We start from the raw sequence: 21,975 nt of genomic DNA on the forward strand, positions 1-21,975 counted from the left end.
ATTCTAGCGTGCTTTCGCAACCAAGCTGTATCCTGAAAGTATAGTCAAAATCTTTGCAGTGGAATATTTATTTTGTCGCATCTCTCAGTCGCTGTCAAATATATGCATTCCTTTAATTTTAGCGTTCGAGGATATTTTAAGCATAAATACAGTTTCATTCCTGTAATTAATTTTTAAAGACGGTGGGTATTTTTGTTTTTCACCTTCAAATCGTTTATGGCATTAAAGTCATAAAAATTGATGAGAGTTCAGACCGGATCGCGGATTATTTTGCAAATGATAGAATGTACTTGTGTGAGGACCTGGGCACTAGTGTTTATGATTTTACGATCTTGATCATTTACCCAGTGGGCTCAAAGAGGCAATTTTCCTTGGGGTATTGAAATAAATATAATAAAAAAACAACCTGCTGAAAAAATTCTGTAGTGAATGGATATACTCCATCACCGCAGGCACCTGCGCTGGAACCAGGTATCATTTTACTAATCCATGTCCTGATATGCCTTATCCGATCATGAATGAATGAAATGACTATGGAGATATTCATCACATCTTAATTCTCAGCGGGCGGCGTCGAAAGATGTCGGCGGCTGATTGTCCAATTCACCTTTTCCGATGTTTTTTCGCCTACTCTATTCCTTCCTTCGTCCTCGTGTGACGTATGCCGTTGTCATCGCACGTGCGCCCTTGGAGCCACGCCCGTCTGATTGCCCTCCCACCATCCTTTCGTCACAGTAGTCAATATTTTCTTCCTCACCTCCCTCTCCAATCCTCTTTTCAGGATAACCGAGGGACAGTCGGGATAATGCCCTAGATTCCCGAAAGTTTAGAGGCTCCGAGTGGTTTAGTCTATCTATCTATCTTCTGTATGTATATATAAAAGAGGATGTATGTTTGTCTGTCCGCTATGGGTTTCTTTACGGCTGGACGGATGCGACCAAAGGTTGTATATAAGTGCATCTCATGCTCCCAAACCCCGTAGTGCTACTTTCGATTGCGTCCGACGCATCTTATGCGTCATTTTCTCATTACTGTTTGTTACGTCATATCATACAACTTTTGCTGTTGGATATCCTACCGGGTGGGCATATCTCTTTACACGCTCGAAGGGAAAACATAACTCAAAGCATTTTACACTTTTCCATTAATCCTCTCGGTGCAAACCTTTTCTCTGGGGTATGCGTTTACTCGACGTTTTTGGTGTATGCACGTACGAACACCCAAAATGTTGTGAAGCGGGGTATTAGTTGATCCCATGCGCGGAATTCGGAAATCGTTTATTCCATTGAATGCTGTTACACGTATGTACTATCATCATACCTGCTTTTTTCTTTAGCCTAAAAATCCTACCACGGGAAAATTCCAAGTTCCAAGTTACCGTCTTCTCTGGATACTATCCTTCCCGAGCAACAACGGGTGGCCTGCTAGTTAAGTAATGAATTTAAACTCACGCCTCTCACCAAAATATCTTTATAACGTGCAGAGACTGTGTTTACCTCTGGTCGCGTGTTTACAGTTGATTTAAGTTTATTTTAATGCACAGTTATTGCGGTAGATTCCTGGGAATATATCGAGTGTGACGACGTGTTTTTTATTAGTATTTTTGTGCTGCGTTGATTGTGTAACCATAGACATTTTTCCTTTTGGTTGTCTTTGATTTGTGCTGTTTTTGTTGGTGGTTCTTTTAGATCGAAACAGGTCATTTTATTTTGAGATAGATTAAATGTATCACCGGGAAGTATTTCAAATTGTAATTTGTTTTCTATATATGTGGAACGCTCTATATAAATAATATAGAGCGTTCCACATTTAGTTGACAGTGTGGGCTCTTATGGAGAATCGTTTCCCATGTTAATCTCCATAAGGCCAGGAGCGCGGTGTTGTCAATAACAACACGAAAATTAATGTTACGTTATGCACTGATTAAAAATTGCATTCTAATGTAGAAATAGATGCTGCATTCATTGGTGCCAATAGTTTTTCGATAAAAATTATAACAAAAGCTATAAAAAACATTTCCTTAAATTTCCGTCAGAAACGTGTATTTTTTTTACTTTATCTTCTTCTCGCAGTTTCTGCCTGACCGTTGTCTGTATTGAATTGAATCTTCTGCAAATAATTCTTCACACCATTTTCTCTTTGAAGGTCTTCACCAATCGTACAAATATTGAGTTAAAATGCTGTTATGTCGACGTAACACCCTTTAAGACAAGAAAATTTTGATTTTTGCAAGGTAAAAAGTAGTCGCTTACTAACTTTCGTTTCTTACGTCGTAGGTCCCTATATGCTGCGTATCAAATTTAAAGAAAACTACAAAGTTATTTTTGGTGAAAAAATTATTAACTTACATCAATTCTGAAGCGAGTTACAACGTTTTGATCTTAAGAAAAAATATTACGGCGCCGCTGGGCCGGGCTTCTTGCTTTTTCTTGCGCGCAGAGGGAAAATTCTCGGGCGGAAAAGGAGTTTTTTGTCAAGGCATACTATGAAATGTATTAATCTATTCGTTTGATATCCTAAACAGAGAATACGTCGTAATAGCAGTGTTTTTATCTGAATACATTGATACAAGAAAGTAAGCAAGCGGCTTGGAAATACATAAGACGCTTTCGCCTTGGGTGTTTCGGTCCCATCGCGGAAACCAAGAAAGAGAATATCTCAAAATCTGTGCGAAACACTACCCCATCCACTGCATGCCTTTTACAAAAGGGGGCTTGGGTTTTTTCTGAGTTCCTTTCATAGGGTACCATAAAACCTGCACCTGAATCGACCCTAGCTGAAGGGGCTGTGGGAAGAATTTACGAAGGCGTTCAGTTTGTCATTCCATTTTTTTGGAGTGAACAATTGTTGTGTGGTCTGCTGAATTTGAGAATTGTGAAGTGTGTTTTACACTTATCTCTGCTGTAGCACGCCCAATCAATATGTCCGTTACGAAGAAGAGGAGAATAGGTGAGAAGCTCATAAGCCGCGAAAGACAGTTGGTGCTCAAAGTCATCTCGTACTTCAGGAAATCTCTCAGCATTATATATAGTGAGGCCTGCCGAGAAACTTCGAAGGCTACTGGGTGCACGGAGTCCACTGTTTACAGAGTGAGAAAGGAAAGCTACCGTGGTCCATTGGTATATCCTTCAAAAACTAAAGAAATTAGACAGCCTTACAAAAATTCGAGAGCAGTGATTTTCGACGATTTTGTGAGATTGGGAATTAGAAGGAAGGTACATGAATCCTTCGTGAAAAATATTCCTCCGACTTTAAAATCCATCTTAAACTCAGTAAATATGGATAGTATTCTCCCAGATTACAAAAGGACAACACGATATCGTCTTCCTTTTGACATAGGCTTCGTGTACGAACGCAGGGGAAAAAGAATCATCCTTATCGAAAGGGATGATATTATTCGTTGGTGGCACAATTAATTATTTAAGACAGCTAAAAAAAGGTCGCGAACACAGGACGAGTGTATTCACAGGCGAAAGTTGGATTAATGTTGGACAAATAGTGAACATTAGTTTGCGAAACAAACAATTAGAATATCCGCGTCAAGCTTTCCTTGCTGGACTAAATACTGGGCTTGGCCCTCACTTCCCGAGGATGTCGATTTGCAATTATACACACAGGAACGGAAAATGGGTTCATAAAAGGAGCATCGTATGTGTTTCTGTATAAAAAGAATTCAATGGATGAGCATGAAGAAGTGGGTGGCGAGTGTTACGAGAGATGGTTTGAGCACTCACTTCTTGCAAACTTACCCGAAGGATCAATTGTAGTGGTAGATAATGCCTCTTATTACTGAAGGAAATTTGAATCCTTGCCTACTACTAGGTGGAGGAAAAATAACATTAAGGAAATTAGCTTTGAAGATGTCAGCTTGAAAAGAGATCTTTAATTTACAATAAATCAAGTACGGGAAAATTTTGAAAAATTAAAGATTGATGGTGTCTTATACAACATCGCCTTTCATGTAATACTAGCCATAGCCAATAAATATTGCATAATATGGAAGGAATAGACATTTTGTCTCATTCAGGAGTGGCGATAATTTTTATTATCCTTCAATTTATTGTTATTTTTTTACATTACAGATTATTCATTATTCAGCTTGTGCATTGAATAAGTACATACATAAAATAACAAAAGACTTTTCCTTTTATATTGCAGCAAAGGTATTGTAATGTACGCTAAAAAATTCCTTAATTTACGCAGTCTTTCGTGCGATCCCTAACTCCTTTTTGAACTAAACCGTTTTGGCGCCATATTATGTGTGGTTGCATAAGCTGTTAGGATGCCTGCCGGCGGAGCGGAAGCTTGGCAACACTGTTATCCATAAGGCCCGTACTGTCAACTAAATGTGGAACGCTCTTATAGAAGGCCCAGTTTTCTTTTAATCTACTGAGGGGCACTCGGTTGTGTTGGTATACCACTGTTTTTGGATATCTTGGGGTATGTTTTTCCCCGTTTTTTTCATTCCTGATGTTTCTTCTTTGCTGAAAATGTGTTTCTTATAATCTTTTTTCCTTGTTTTCTGCTTATGTGATATTTTCTTTATAAAATTATCCGGTACAATTGATTAGCAGACTTGTTTAGCCGACTTGATGCTGATAAATATATTTTTGAGGAATGCCATCGTCAGGTAAATAAGGTATTTGCTCTATCGGCCTACTGTTAGGAGTGATTATTTATTTATATTCCTGTGCTATTGAGAGTTCATTAACCCTCGATTATAGAGCAGAATATTAATTGCATTGCAGTCGTAATCGGGTGGACAGTGAGAATTTACTTTAAATAGTTACACTAAATCTTATCAGCGAAATAATAAAAATGGATTTAAGTTATTCCAAGAATTAATTTAGGACTAAAGAATTAACTCATTTGATGTAATTTTACTACAACTATGGAAAATATAAGGATAGCTTATTATAATGATCATCGTTTAAGAAATATCAGTGTTACTGATGATTTTTTCCTCTCAGGTTAATGTTTTTGTGTTTTTTTCATGCCATATTTACTCTAAATCGCCGTTGATGTTTGTGGAAAACTTAATAGCAGAACTGCTGCTTTGCATAGTGGAAATTATGACGCTTGGTTATGCAGCCTGCTGAAACATTGGGTGAAATGGTTGTGCTTCCCCTATTTTTGGCCACACTAAAGCTCCTAATATCCGACTGAAAAAATTTATTTAGATAACTAAGAGAGCATATGCAGATGCTACTTAAGTCTTAAATTACTTAATTTTTTATTATAATTTTAATCGATAGGTATGTAACGAATTTTCGGTTAATTTTTGCAGGAGAGAAGATAGAAGCATATTATTATTTTTAGGCTATGAATATTCAGTTTCTAATGATCTGTTTTATTGAAAATTTGGATGATGTGAGGTCTGCTGATTTTGAAAAAACTAATACATTGTAAAATTTACGTTGTTGTTTGCAATTGAGGGATAGAGGAATAAATTAATGTGAAATAGTTATCCATCATCCAATCAAAAAGCCCATTGGATATTACTTGAGCTTGCAGATTAACTTTGGTTTAACTTGGTTTTGGCTTCATCTACGATTTCACATAATTACAGATTATCGTATCTCTGATGATGTAGTCTATTTGATTGTAGGAGCTCTTTAAATATTACTTCTTAAGTTTAATTTTCAAGTGAATCGGATGACCTGATTCCCATCGTGTATATCAATATGTCATTTCTCGGTGTAACATATTCATTATCGTTTTGTTCGGAAACAATAATATTTTAAATTAGATTACCTCCGTATGAAAAAAAGCAGAAATAATGGCAATCCAATGGGTGGAAAGTAGATTCTATATTTGTGGCTATAAAATATTTCTTCTAGACAGGAAGTAAGAGTCCTGTCTGTGCTTCCAGCCCTCGTTGTTATCTCCGGCGGTCATTTTTTGTTTCCATTTTTTAGAACTCTACAGATCTGCTTTTCCTGTTGCGTCACTGACGTAAATCCCCTGCTGACTTACTCAAAAATCGAGATGTGGAATTCGCGAATCCAATGTGCGAACCAGAGACCCAAGGGTGGCGAGTTTTAGTACCTATAACAGAAGAGGCTTTACCGAGGCTTTTTTGTCGCAACATTTACGATTCCGAGACGCTTTTACCCTCGCCGCTTATTTTATGGATGTCGTCATTCTTTGAAGTGCTCCATATGCCATGCTTTCTCTCCTCTTGATGAGGAATATGGTCCTTCCGTTGCGTGTCTGGTCTGACACTCTGAGGAAGTATATCTTCAAGTCTCTCATGTTTTTGAGAGTGCTCACTCCTTTTTTACTGATGCCTTTCTCAACTCGATGCTTTAAAATTCAATTCGGCCATAATTGCTGCTCCAACTTCATAAACATCATGTACTACTATCTTTATAGACCCATAATCCGTAACACTCTCGCTGTCGTGAAGTCTATAAAAAGGTCTCATGTGTTTGGAAAGCCTATTTATTTTTCTGAGTATAAGTCACCTCATTGCGTTGGTTGTGCAAAATTAAGTTCTCGATGTAGTGAGGTTTCTTAGGCCTTCTGCCAACTATTTTTCACATGGGTCGTTCATTCAGAGTTTATCAGGGGATAGTTACCGTTATATTTAAAAGCGCTTTTGATACGATAAGAATAAAAAATTCCAGTATTTACGTCAATTTTTCCGAGTGTTTGTGCTGGTATGAGGCAGAATTTTTACTTTAGAATTATTTGATTCTGTTTCGAGCATCAAAAAGTCGATGAAGCAAGCGATATAGTCTTTCGAAGAATTCGAAATTCCGCTCATTTAGAGATAGAAGTTATTGCCACGCTGAGAGATATGGAGAGCTTGTAAATTTCTAATTAAGGTTGTATTTGAATCGTAACTATTTCCAAGCTACGGAAAAAATTTCAAATGTACATTTTTCCGTCCTGGGAGTTCCGTACACTTGCTTTAACCTATCCCATGAAACTTCACGATTGAGCATTTCCAGTTAATTAGTATTTTTATTGCATGCCTTCCAATCTCTCGAAAAATTTTAGTACACCAACCTGTCTATAATAATGGAGAAAATGGAGATGAACCGTATGAAAACAAGGTCAAGGTGTTGTTTAGTCTGCATAAGTTTTGTTTTTCAAAGGTAAGAGGGAAATCTAACGGTCGTGAGTTACGATGCTGTTTTTAAAGTGGATTTGTAGCAGATTTTCTATTTTCATTTTTATTTTCTTACTTCGCAGTGAATCAGGATGCTAAATATATAATCTCGCGTTTATTTTGCACTCTCTCCACTTTGTCTCTCATTTGTTCCTGGCGTTCCTTCACCCTCCTTTGTTTTCCTTGTCCCACTCTGGCTCATATCTCCCTTCACACGCTCTTCCTCCATCACCGCTATTTATATTTCTCCCCTTCACATCTCATTTTTATCTTTCGGGTTTTCCTTTCAGACGGTTCTTTGTTTTTGTGCCAAGCAGGTTTCAATTATCTAGAGTGACATCACTCTGTGTGACCAGAAAACTTTTTCAAGTACGCATTCATTAAAAAATAAAAGTTCATTCAATGTTACCAAAAATCTTATTCTAAAAAAGAATTATTGGCTAGGGATGTGGTACCAACTACGTTACCAACTTTGGGATAGGGTATGGCGGATAACCTGGAGTTGGGATCACTCGTAAGTAACTTAGGTTATATTTAAAGCCTGTTTATATTTCTTAATCGTCAATATCGCGTTCACAATACTTTAGAGAATAAGTAATAGAAGGACGCGTGCATTGTTTCTTACTGCTCCTGCTTTGTCTTTTTTCAGCTTACCTCTTGAAGTAAGCTCTCTCTCAATATATGGTAAAATATTTGTTGGGTAAAAGTTCCATAGCAGTGTGTTGAAGGGCTGAGTAAAGTAATAGGCATTACTATTTATCCTGTTTGTTACTTACAAGTTTAATTGAAGTGTCGTAGCATGTCGGTTTATTCTTTTTGTTTTTCTTTTAAAGATGCGGTACCAATTAAATACGTATGAACTCCCATTGGGAAGAAAGTTAGATTTTTGTGGTCTGTGCCATTGGTAATGCTTACATGGAATAGCTCGTCATCGTGTCAGCATATTTTCCGAAGACTTATTTTTTTTACTTAATGGGTATGTTTCCTACCCTTTTCCAGTGGGGGGAAAATTGAACTATAACTTCGTGCACGCGTTCAATATTGCATTCTTTTCAAGTAGTGGAGGAAATAATTAATGATTTCATATGGTTTCATGCAGTCTTCAGTCTTGTGGCATAACTGAATGATGTCATATGAACTTCTACTCTCATTTCCCTTGTATGCCTTATCTTCTATTACTTATCGGTATTTGATTTTGGTTTTCCAGCGTTTGAAATTGTCCTTCAGGAGATCAGAGTCGATTTAACATTTTTATGATTAGCAGTAATTTTTACAACGGACTGCTGATCTCAATTCACGTAGTCTTTCCTCGAAAACTTCATATTTACTCAACCCTTGAATGTTTTGGATCCAGGACAAAGGCTTGTGTAGAGAAGCGAACTTCCTGACTGGAGCTTGACGTTAGGCCTTCTAAGTCTCATGCACTTTAGTGGCTAATAAGCTGGCTATCGTAAAATTTGTTATTTAAAACAAAACCTTATGTGGCTAAGAATAACCGCCGTTAATGTCTCAGTCTCAATATATGTATATCAAATATATGAATAGAAAACGTGTTTATCGCGTTTAATTGCTAGACTATAGCTAAAATTTTCTTCTTTGGTTGGGGTCGGGCGCAGAAAATTTGTAGCTGTTCAACATTTTCTGGTCAATGCCGCTTAATGCATTTGCTGCCCGAGTCATAAAATTCCTTTTTATTATCTTAGTTAAGCATTTATCTCGATGCTTTCTCTATTTTATATTTATCTGAATGGCAGTGCTAATTGAGACAACAAAGCGTATCGAAATGAAGTAAAGAAAAATATGCTAGAGGAAGGAGAAATTTACAGATTTAGAATATAGCTGCCATAGTAGTAGCAGTAGTATTAGTTGCGTGTATCAAGGTATTAAGAATTATTTTTGTGCTTTTTCACGATATTAATCTATTTAATTCCACATTAGGGTGTACTGAAGTGGCTTTTCATTCTTCTGCCTTTATCGATGACTCATGGTGACGTTGATAGATATCATTCCGTGTACTGGAGTAAGGTCGGAATCGAAACGGTGCAATCAAAGTCACTGAGCGTGGCAAAAATGACGTCAAACGGGGGTGGAAAATGATGGAAGGAGTGGTGCTTAAATTGAGCCTTTTGAAACGACGGTGTCGCCACCAATTGACTTTTCTGGTCTTTACATCCGTCGTCAGTGGGCTAAATCGAGCCAATTTTGCGTGATAAAAGGAAGTAACGTACTTTTGATTTATCGAGGGTATTCCTTCGAAAATTTTCAGCGCTTTTAATTTTGCATGATGATTAAAAAATGGGAGGGAAGGATGTAGGGACGGTCACGTAAGGATCTAATGGGTCTGATTGCTTCGCTACTACGGTAGCTTTTGTTTTTACGTTGTTTATTTCGAATGGAAATTGTATTTTGATTTAAGGTTATGCTCTCAATGAAGGAAAAGTATTAGGATTTTAATAAAACCCATTTATGGGTTTTTACTTAACTTTTGCCATTTTCCGGAACGAAACGAAAATTGGGGCCTCTGTGCTGGTCTTGGCTTTTGGTTACTGTGCAGCCAACATGCGCGCCTTTGCATATGCATATCTCATTTGAGCAGTGGAGTCGTCTTCCGTTGACGAGGTGATATTGATTCCGATTGTAAAACCGAAGTACTCCGCTGTTTGCATACTCGTATCGTCGCCGGCGAATCAGCCCACGACTTGGCCAAAGTGGTCTTCTATGGACAGAGCTACATGGACATTAGCTTCAACAATGGTCAATTAGGCTGAAATCCTCTTTTTCGGTCTTCATATGATACGATCTCTCCTTTGCTTACTCTTAGCTCTTTGCCGAAAACCACCACGAAGACGGAACTTCGTTGATCCACTGGAGAGAACCGGAATATTGAATAGTGCTTTGGAATAAAAGGGAGAGACTTCTTTGGAGATTCAAGACAAGTGGCGGCGCTGAAAGAATAAATTGGTCGTGTGAGCATGCGAAATAAAAGCGTCGAAGACGCCGGAAGTGGTGGTCGAGAGGTTTTCGAGGGTGTAGTGGCGAGTGAACGAACTCTGCGTGAGAGAACTGAAGTGGGGACTTTAGGGTAGGGAGGCGGTGGCAGAAGGGAAGTGCCAGGCATTAAAAGAGGTCTAGGAAAAGAGAGGAGTTCTATGAGGATTGCAGGCGGATCTGCATTCCATGATGACTTTTCAAGGAGTATCAATGTTCGAGAAGAGGGAGTAAGGCTTAGGAGTGAAAGGGTTCCCATGTTTATACTTAGTAGTCATCATCATTTATTAAATCATGCCGCTGTTAATGGTGGCGTGTTAAAAAAAAAGTATGCCTTGATTGTTTGAATGAGATAATTAATCTATTTTATGACCAATTTCATACATTCGAGGTAACTTTTGGGCTATTTCCGTTAAATAAAGTAAACTCTTCCTCAAAATTTGCGATAAATTCTTTGTTTGTCCCAACGAATTTAGTTTTTCGTGATATTGATTCAAATGAAATTCTGTTGTTTCACATATCACAAATTTATACTAAATTTGATCATTTTCATTATTTTATAGTTGAGAGGATCTCGTTCATAGGGTTCTACGTTTGATTTGTCAAAGTCACCTTGTTTCACTTAAGTGTGTTATTAAGATTATTATGTTTGATGAAAAAATGAAAAAATTGTATAAAACTGTTTCAAATTTTTACCATGGCAATGTATAAAAATTTGAAACAGTTTTATACAATTTTTTCATAGGGGATGTCATTCTCGTGAATTAGTGAATTATTGCATTTCTCATAATTCACCTATTCTTTCAACTTTGAAGTGGGAATTATGTTGTGGAACAATATCATGTGTGCTCGCAGCTATTGTTTATGGAAGCTATTGTTTATGAATATTATTGAAATTACAATTGACCTCTGTCGTGAGGAGAAGTTATTTGGAAAAATGGATAAAATTTTGATAACTTCATTTTTTGTATCGATAGCATTGACTAAATATTAAACACTCGTTCGAAAAAATAAGGGAAACTATCTAGCCAAGGGTTTGCTTGTATTTAAATATTGGACTGCAGTCAGTGCTTTTTATTATTAAGTAAGGGCACCTGCATCGATTCCATGATACGGCCGTTATTTTGCGTGGTGGAGCAGAAAATGATGCTGAGGATGTCCTAAATACAATGATATGTATATTGTATATTGAAAAATACAACCCCACCCTATAGTTCGTAAGTCGTATTTTTTGTTGATTGGGTATTCAGGGAATATGGGTTGCTACTGTTTCATCTCCATGCTATGACATATTTCATCTATTCACTTTCTCCTATCTCGCTACTTGGGATTTTTTAAAAATTGAAAATGCAGTGGTCGTATTCATTCATCAATCAAACTTCGTCAAACTTTTGATCTCACTCAATTTTGATTACATTCATTGTATTCGATGATATTAATCTTTCCTTGTCTTAAATTACTACTTATTCGGTACACGTTTTAAAGAGTTGGGGAAAAAATAAAATTGTTTGCATGTTATTTAGGCTGTTTCCAAGGAACAAAATTGATAGCTATATTTACAAGGTTGCCAACGTTTTCCAGACTCTTGCACCATCTTCGTTGGTATCGAGAATGCGTCTCATTTTATCGCATATGTTATTATTCTGAAACTTAGGGCCGTATTCTTAGTGGACCCTACATATCCGTCCCTACATAACAAAAGGCCCCTACATGCGTTTCTCAGTCGACCCTACATAAGTGGTGGGGGGTAATCCCGTCGTCAAGTTCTCTGAAATGATGTATATGATGGCGCAGTGCTAATTTTACACTCTGGTGGTGTAATGGAACTAACTATGAAACTAAGAAAAGACGACCGAAAATTAATGACCGAGCATATTGTTTTTGTAGGGTGTAGGACTGGTTCAGCTACCCTACATCAAGTATGGCCTGTTTAGTTCCAAAAACGGCCATATGTAGGGCTTGATGTGGCGTATGTAGGGCGAGATCGGTTTATGTAGGGGCTGATGACGTATCCAGGGTCGGTTGGCCCTACAGCGTCGACTAAGAATACGGCCCTCAACTGCAGAGTTGTGATTTTTTAGTTTCCATTGCTTTGGGGCTATCGCATTTCAACGAGAAAAGAAGAGTAAGTAGCTCAATCATATTCCATGCACTTTCCAGCTGATGCTATCAGCTCAGTGTGTTGAGTACAAGTATGTTTTCGTAAATGGGATTCTAAACGCATTAAGAGGCAATTGCATTGTCTCTTGTCTTACAAGTAAGTGGAGTGTGATCGTTAAAAGAGTCCCAATGGCGTCAATTTGAACGATCCGTAAAAAGATCGGTGAAGGTTGTTCCTGCTCTGAAACCCGCAGCAATTGAGGGCACAATTGGCCATTATGGAGAGCACGCCAAGGGCCCTCTCTGAACGCTCGAAATTGGCGTTTGAAAGACATGATGTGCTGGGAGGGGACTGTTTGCGGTCGCGATGCTCAGCTGCGTACCCAGAGTGCTTTGCATTTCACGGAGAGAGAGAATGAAATTGTGGGTATCAGCCGGGTGCTTCGCCAAATGACCCGTTTCGATGATTATTAAGTCATCTCCCCTAGGTTGAAGGAGTGATTTTTTTCATTAAAACATGGGCTCTTACTTGTTGAATGGTACTGGTTTATAACTGCTACAAGGTAAAACATTTCTGGGAAGACTACGTCGTGTAATACGGACTTAACTGAATAAACTATATTGGTTAATTTTCCGCGCAAAATATTTTAATACTTAACCTAGCATAGTTTCAGTAGTTATCTATCTGGTGAATTTACCTTGGTACTGTGAAAGTAGTATTAGGTGCTGAAAGTATAACCGGTTATGTTCCTAAAACTTTTGTCCATAAATGTTAAACTGTGGTTTTTATATTTGGACGTGTACATAGGAAATTACCATCAAGATAAGCTTGAAACGTTCATTTGTATAATATGCTCAATTTTAAAATCGAAGTTAAGTTCCTTTCATGTTTACTTGTGTCTACACCAATGAATTGAATGCTCAAGGGTCAATGTGGTAGATCCTGATCTTTATAGAGTCATTTGATGATTCTTTCATTTCGCCATAGCTCGTGTGGAGACTCTAATACGACTTATTATTGTATGTTGCGCCCACGCGCTGTCTTCTTCACCAGTTTCAGCATTTCCCTTCCATCGTCTTCTTTTTAAACTTCGTATATCGCCTAATAAGTGGCCTCGAGCAGTTTTTATGTCATTTCCTGTGTCATTCATTATGATTAATTATTTTTAGCATAGTGATTTAATTCCTTTTTATCTTTTGCACTCCTAGTCAACAATATTTTCTGTCCTGCGGGCTCATTTTATATTTTTATTTTTCATATAGCCTAATAATTCTATATAATAAAAATGAATTGCTGTCCGTTAGTCTCGCTAAAACTCGAGAAAGGCCGGACCGATTTGGCTAATTTTGGTTTTAAAATATAGCGAACGTCCGGGGAAGGTTTTAAAGGAGATAATATTATGACGCAGGGCCCATGAGGCCTTGGTGGTTAATTTCATTGTTCATGAGAATTTCGCCCTTTCCGAGCGTGAAAGCCATCATACTTCTTTTTTATCTCTAAGGTGCTACATCCTCTTCAGTAATTATTTGTACTATTTTGAACAACTCTTACTCAAACTTTCTTCTCCATATGGACGTATGTCTTGTAATTCAACTGTCTCCAAGGAAATGTATTTTTTGTATTGCTTTTTATAGCTATATCCTGTGAATCTCTTTTATTTTCCTTGAAAAAAGATTTTATAGAAGTAAAAAATTATTGTTTTTCCACCCAAGCGTATCAACAGCATATTAATTTTGGTGCACACAATATGTAATATGTTTAATTGGCTGAAGGTAGAAATGGAATTCCCAGTTCGCCTTCAATTTTCAAATAAGCATTACATATTTAGAAGACTGATGAAATATCGATCAAGTTTTCGCATCCGAACTCTTGATTTTGACGAGTTTAAAGGTTCTTCGTGCCCGAAAAATATTTTATTAAGAAGGTATCACCCGAACAATTATTTAATTTATTAAGGAAACTTTCTGTGCTGTAGTTAAAATACTGTAGTTTCAAATTCTCATAATGGAGTATCTCCTCCATTTTATTCGTTAACCTTTACCTTTCCTAAAGCAGCACGTGGAGTATTTTCCGGACTTATTCTGTAGCTCCTTATTCACTAGCCAGTAGCCATGAGCTTTCCTATCTTTTCTAGTGAGAGGGGGTTTGAAGTTCTGGAGGCTTGCCCGCGGCTCGTGATTTATGGGTGTCTTGCTTAATTAAATTCCGAGTCGCGATATTTTTACTTCCAAAGCGTTTACGAAAGACCATTATAAATGTTGTATGTGCATCATGAAATATTTAAGAATCTAAAAACTTGTATTGTGAATTTGAGAAAATGATCATCTTATACCTGTAATGTGTCCGTGACATTAATTAATTCTTTCTTCTTCCAGTTTGTTTCGTAATTTTACTGTCGTTCCCCCAAATCTTTTTTATATATCTTTAGTGGGTATAAATTTCAGGCAATTGTAGGTACAATATTTTAGTGCTACATTTACATCTAGATAAGTGCTGAAGTGTCTGTACTAGGATGTTTGGCAGGTGGTGAGTTTTTTCCGAGTTGTCATAGTGTTTGATATTTTTAACTTCACGTATCGAGCAAGATTCAATCAGCGTTTACGTACGCTATGGTGAGAATTTTCTGTGACTTAAACATAAAAAAAACATAAAAAGATGAAAACATAAAGAAGAATTTTCTGCCTTTGGAGGAGAATCTAAAAAAAATTATACCTCTTTGAGAAAAGGGGAAAGGTTGGTAGTTGGCCTGGCAAGAGTGATTGAAGTTCCAAGAAATCACTTATAGTATTTTGAAATTTTTATCAAGTTATTTTCTACAGATTCTTTTGACAGAAAAGGGATTTTTCCCAATTATGGCATAAGAATCCCTCGTGGTGTGGGAAAAAAACAGGATCGCAAGTTGCGCTCTTCGCACTCTAAAGGAACTGTCCAAAGGAAAGTAAGGTTCTTTTGGTTATATGATCGACAAAAAGAATGCATTATTCTTTGAGTTGGCTTGATAATTCATAAATAACTGTATGAACAAATACGGTGCATTGGACCCATTTGTAAATTTGAAGCTGCAATTGGATCACCCATCAGTCAGATATATTTTCATTCTGAAATAGTGTTATGTTTCCTCACGAAAAAAAAGAGTGAAGGAGCAACTACTCATTATCTATAACGGACACTTAGTTAATTCCGCAATATATATTTTTTTAATTTCTATTATTTGACCGGTTTTTTATATTTTCTGTACTTGATAATGGTGTAACAGCCGAAACTGGTCAAATGATAGAAATTTTTATAAATATTTTGTGGAAGTAACAAAGTGCCTGTAAGTGATAACTTGGAGCCATTCCATCACGTAGAAGCTTCAAGTTTCGCATTGAGCAACTACCCTCGTAGTCACTAAAATTGTCATAATATAGGACGCAATGGAATAAATAGTTTGCGAAATGCAGTTAGGAAAGACAAGGTTGGCCACAAAATTGTTCATGGCGAAAATATTCACGACGAAGGTGCTGAGTTTGTAGCAGCCGGACGATTAGTTTGTGTCAAAAGTCCAATATTCATTTGCATACCGCCTGCTCTTCTAAATTTCATTATTAATACAACGTTTATTGGTAAATTATATATTTGGGTGATAATAAAAAAGAATTACATATTTGCAAAAATAAAAGAGTTCCGAAAAAAGACACAATGGGTTATTTGATCCGGGGAACTCCCAAAGTTGCGCATGCGCAATGTTTCACCAACGGCAAACTAAAAGCAATGAAAATATAGAAATCGATAATTTACCTTAGTTGAGTCCGTTTTATTGCTAATTCATCAAAATATTCTGAATTTTTAAGTTATTAACATGCTTGAAATTTAATGGGTTAATGTTGAATTAAACCTTTGAAAATGTCATCAGACTTTTCCTGATGCTAGAATGCCAATTACCGTAAAATGTGGCGAATGGTCTCAGCGGGGTGAATAGACTCACTTTTCAAGAAAATTCTTTAGATTCAAAAAAAGACCCAACGAATGCAGATAGATCGAAAACTATCAACGGTTTTCGGCAGACGTGGATTCTGTGGTCCCATTCATCGATTATTTTTCTTTGTCTGGCAGCCATTTCAATGTGAGATCAATCACAGCACTCATCAACGCGAACAGCTTTTCCATGCTCCCGAAAAACTTTGTTTACCTTTCGAAAACTGTTGAGGTAACATTGTTGCCATTTTAACTCCTATATAAATCATTATTTTTCTTTCTACTCCTAAAGTTTGGTAATTTTAAACTTGTTTGGAGAAAAGCAGCAGCCAATTTCTTCAAGATACATGGTAGCTAATCTCGTGTGAAGTGGGGTGAATAGGCTCACTCATCACTATGCCGTTAAATTATAAGCCTGATCCAAGATGAAAACGGTACATCAAGAGGACTTCCAAAGAGATCAATCACGTTGTGGAAGCTGTGAAATCAGGGTGAAGCATTTGTAATAATGCCCTTGAATACAATATTCCATACTCGGTCATCAGACGACATGTGAAAAATCCGATCATGAAACCTCAGCGTGGTCGAACAGTTTTATCCCCTGATGAGGAAAAACGTATTGTGGATATATATATATATATATTTATATATATATATATATAGATTGATTAGCTACTTACGACATGAGTTCTGAAACTGTAAAAAGTACGAGGACAGCATTACTTCTCAACTGAACCGACCCACTTGGAGCGATGACAGAAAGCTCCAGAAAGATTTTAAAGTTGTATTTGAGAAGTAATAGATGCTGTTTTACAAATTAATAACAAAATTGAAAACAGTTTAACAAATTTGGGCCTTTATTAACCATAAAAGTGCTCTTTTTACGTTAAAAATAAAGAAAAATGTATCTAGAAATTCAAATTAATGTTTCCAGTCCATTATTTCTTGAGCCTATTCATCAACATTAAAGGAGGGTAGATTCTGTCAGTGTAAATCGTGTAAGAGTCTATTCACCCCATTGCGCGGACCAATGGGATCAGACCACTAAAAACATAATTACATCTCACTAATAATGATATGAAGATGTCTCAGGTAATGAATCAGAAATATAGGCCAAGGCACATAAAATGGCATTAAATTCACTGTGCTGCTATAAATGGTCTAAAAGTTATAGCACAATAATTAAGTTGAAAACTGAGCCTATTCACCCCATTCTACGGTACCGTTTTTCGACGCGTATAGTTGTCACCACACCATTAAAAAGTGTTCTTTTACTTAAAAATTTACTCGATAAAGTTTTTGTGGCTACGAAATGCTTCGTGCAAAGTTATTAAATATTTTTTTTTTAATTCTACGTCTCTTTTTAATAATATTCATAATTTACATCGCATTAAGTCGTAAACTTTACTTAAGATTGATATCGAATGAGTTGAAAGTTTTATCCCTTATTGGTTAAAAATTTATTACCAGTAAATGCAAAATAATTCCTTTGGCATTCGCGAATCAGAGTAGTAATGAATGAATAGGATAGAGTATTTATGTCTATCTACAAGTTACAAGCAATTTGAGTTTGATAAGTGAGAGTTGTAAAATATTTCATGTGCAATGCTATCTCCTCACGATAGTCATCCAATGGATGTCATGGGGTCATTAATTCATGCATTGGGAATTTTTCGACTTGAAATCAACATATCTTCCCTCAGTGATGTCAGCTTCTTTTGGGATTAGTTTCCTTGCATTTCTATCCTTAATGGAACGAAAGGAAATAACACCTAGCACCTTCTGAATTGCCGTCGGTCTCAAGGAACCTGAATAGCGATATTGTCTACGCAAAAGTCTGAAGGTACGTGGCTGGACTCCCAGTCCTGCGGATTTTGATCGCATGACCTAACACGTAGTACCATGAATTTCGGTAATATTGCCATTGGATTTAAGTAACTTGGATAGTAGTCTGCAAAGCTCGGAAAGTTTAAGTTCCATAGTTCATCCCTGGTGTTGCGGAGTTTTATCATTGCGTTTAGAGAGGTAGACTCTTGACTACTCAGTCCGAAACGTATACTTTTCTCGTATGTAATTTAAAGAAGTTTTGCCTTCACAGACGTCATCCATCCTTCTCCGGTTCTGACAGTTAATTATTATTCACCGTGATCCTTATTGCTGTAGTCCCAAACAATAGTCGTAGGCTCTTTGTACTATACCTTATTTCACCCCTACGCATTGTTTTTTGTTTGAAATTGGTTTTTATAATAATAATAATACATTTAATTTTTCCGAGTTTTCAATTACCTTAACTGGGACTTCCTCTGCGTATAAATGAGGTCAGTTCGCGATTGTGCGATCCAAAACAGGTACTTTTTACGAATGCTATTTTTAAAACTTTTTTCCTTCGTTTACGGTATCCATTGAGGTTAAAAAGAAAAGCGAGTGTGCAAAAATCGTGAGTAATTCACTCTTTATATTTTAAAGTTGAATTTGTCCGTTAATTTTAGCCGTAGCAACCGCCTTATTCACGCAACTAGTGTAATTTGACTTCAGTTATATAAATCATGCACTAAGTAATAGCTCACGAAGTAACACGATAAAGTGTGTACATTTTTACCATGATTCAGTTTTTATAGGAATTATTATATTAGTTTTGGTTAAAGTGTCACATTTATTTTGGCTGTAGCAATATTATTCCCTCATATATAGAGGTAGTGCCGCAAGAGCCTGCATAAAATACGAGTATCCAAATTCAATTTATGAAAATTATTTCTCTTTTTTGTGGCCGTCAGTCAATGGAGTACTACTTAAAGGTAATGTTTTGAAATTTTTGTGGAAATCACGCATAATTTGTTTCTCTCGTCAGTTTCCTTTAGAGAACGATTCCTTAACATCGCTCCCACACGACCAGACATATTTTCCTTGTTTGTGACGTATTTCTCACTAGTAACGTAGCTATCTTCTTAAGTTACAGGTTACGTAAATTGGACCCTTGCATTATTGTCTCAAGTTTAGAAATTCAATATCTGATAAAATGCGGAGGTTGTAGTTTTAAAATATGAGATACAGGCAAATGTTGAGAACGCTCTACCGTATGAGTCCCGGATTTTTTTTTATCATAGTTAAGTTTTAAGCAAGTGATAAGTTATCGAGTTCGACGAAGAGCAGTGACGCTTGCGGAGTTTTATGGTGAATAGAGCGGGATTTCCAATTTTTAAGCGTGTTATGTTGGGGATATCCACCTCAGCAATGGCCAAAATATAAGGTGAACTTCCTTTATTCAAGAATTCAATTCCTTGATTCAATTAGACACTAGTCAAACCCATTTTTAGAGGTTTTTTCCCCATTACACACATTTTACATTATTAACTCTGTGAAATTGTTGTAGAAGGAAGGCTTTTCTGACAAGACATTCCTTTTCGGAATCATACCCAGTGTATTGTTCCGAAAAGAAGTTTTAGCGGTAGTGATATGTGAAACCCTCTCTAGTTTCCGCAACATGTTCCGGAGGTGCGCGGGTACGGAGGGAGCGGGGGAGTCCCGGTTCGGCCCCGCGGGTGGACCGTTCGAGGCGGTGGCCATCCACAGCAGACTGCGCGCCGGCGACCCGTCCGCCGCTGGCGGGTGCTCCGGCTTCTTGTGGCGCCAAGGCGGCCACACATGGGGTCTCACCCACGGCAGCGCCATCCTGCCGCTCCTGGAGGTGGGCACGGATGATATCCTGAAGGATGTCATGGAGGTGACCAGGGATCGCATACCGGGCCTCCCGCTACCAGAATCTTTCGAAAACCTTGAGTTTTACGTTCAGCGAGAATCAGGCGAGGATTTTGTGGCAAGGTAAGTGCGTGCATGTTGGATATTGCCATATCTTATGAATTTGAGTTTGAGGACGTTTTTTCGTGCACCTTATTTCAGCGGAGATCAAGTTGTGTTTTATGAAACATTGAAGGCGGTAAGATTACTTCCCGCCGCATTGCCGTCAAATATTATTTCTGTTACTCTGTATAAAGACTGTAAATAATCGTTTTGCTTTAAATATATCTCTATTATCCATCCCATATGCTAGCCACTGAGGGAGGAGTGTCTAGGGATACCAAGTCCTCGAAGTTTTTGAGAGATTAATTCGGTATTTCAACCCCCCTCCTGAAAATATTTATAGATCCGGCCTTATTTATGGAGAGTAATAAATGAAAGGGTTGAATAGTTGATGATTCTGCATACTGTTGGCGAAATATCTCCTTTTAATGTTATTTTGCTCTACGTATTCCGCCAAAATATATCATGAGTAAATGAACATGAAACATATTCACTAGTTGAAAGCGATTGGTGAATGTAAAATTCTGTTATTGTATAAAAGGATTAAGGATAGAATCTGTTAGTCGGTGAAATGTGCGTTTCTTATATTTCTAATCCGCGGATTGTGGATGGTGAAAAAAATCTCAATTCCAAGTGTTCGGGTATTCATGGGTATTGTATTGTTGAGAAGAGTACTTAAGGCTACGTAGCCATCAAATATTATTTTTTAACTCTGCGTAAAGTCCGCAATCTATCGAATAATGTGCATTTTTAATGTTTATGAAAGAATTTTTGGCTGTATTGCGTTCATCTTAATGAGTGGCAATATAAGTTTTATCCATAATGTGTGTATTAAATGTAATCATCGTTAGGAAGGAACATGGGCAGGAAATAAATACCCAACTTCTGTGCGTGTATAAATGCTTTTTTTCCGTCTTCACTCCATTTTCGAATTAATTTCTTGTTGTATTGACTCCAGACATGTTTACTTTAGGGAGGGTCAATGGCTTTCGCTATCTTCCTATTATCCATCCCATTTGCTAGATGGACAATTAATGTAGCTGTGCTTCTCATGCAGGTGTTTCATCTTTGGTGCTATGCCCATATTTCTCTCATTCCGTAGTGTAAAGGAGATAAGTCTACTTTCGAACGCAATGAAATGGGTCAAATCCGCCTAATTACTTAAATGCCTCATCTTCTCCCATTTTGTGGAAAACAAAATAATTTACTGAGCTGCATCTCTCGGATAGCGTGTCAACATCACCCATGCCCGCATTCGAATTTGCTGAGGAGTTACAATCTAAGCCTACGGTGGTAATCTGGAACCAATTTTTGAATCCGTTAGTCATGACCCCGTTCAGGGCGTGTCTCGTGTGAGCTCCAATTTCCCAGCAAATTCCGTGGGTTGCTTTAAGGCTGTAAAAGTACTGAAAATGATACTTAATTTCTCACGGCTTTACCTACCTAGCTCATTACAATTATGCATGCATGGGCGAAAAGCAGGTGCCTGCGGGCGTTGATACAATGAGAGTGTCACAATGGTCATATCTCGCTCCCCGATCAAACATTACACACTTACAGTTTAGAACAGCGGTTTCCAACCGGTGCACCAGTTGGAAACCAATGATTTATAAACAGTAATTAAGATTAATCTAAGTGTAATAGGCATTGTTTATGTTAATTTTTATCCTTAATCAATAACATTATAAACTGATCAGCAATCGTTGCTCTCAACAATCAAATCCAATATCCCCTTGGAATACATAGATGCAAATGGCGCAAAGTAGTTATTCGTGGTTTTGACCGTGTTCCACCAATTTTAAAAATCTGAAAAAATTAGAATTTTGCTTCAACGTAGAGGTAACAACATATATTGAGTCGGCCTGTCTATTGCTTCCTGAAATTTTCATTTAATTTTAAAAATTTCAAACTTATGTAAATGTTTAGTTTTCGGTTAAAAATTTTGAAAAAATTCAGGAATGGTAGAACGTAACAGTATATGCTTTAAAATCAAGAAAACGATTTTACAAAAATA

General features: G+C 37.2%; 1 protein-coding gene across 2 annotated transcripts in view; it reads left to right on the top strand.

Annotated features, from left to right (window-relative positions):
• Positions 1 to 21,975, top strand: part of LOC124157362 — a 385,239-nt gene that overhangs the window by 336,842 nt on the left and 26,422 nt on the right. For both annotated transcript variants that reach the window (XM_046532026.1, XM_046532027.1), the window contains one exon: positions 19,635 to 19,982. In XM_046532026.1, the coding sequence (XP_046387982.1) occupies positions 19,635 to 19,982 (348 nt within the window). The remainder of the gene's footprint in view (positions 1 to 19,634; positions 19,983 to 21,975) is intronic.

The sequence above is a fragment of the Ischnura elegans genome, chromosome 4 (assembly GCF_921293095.1).
Source record: "Ischnura elegans chromosome 4, ioIscEleg1.1, whole genome shotgun sequence".
Taxonomy (NCBI): domain Eukaryota; kingdom Metazoa; phylum Arthropoda; class Insecta; order Odonata; family Coenagrionidae; genus Ischnura; species Ischnura elegans.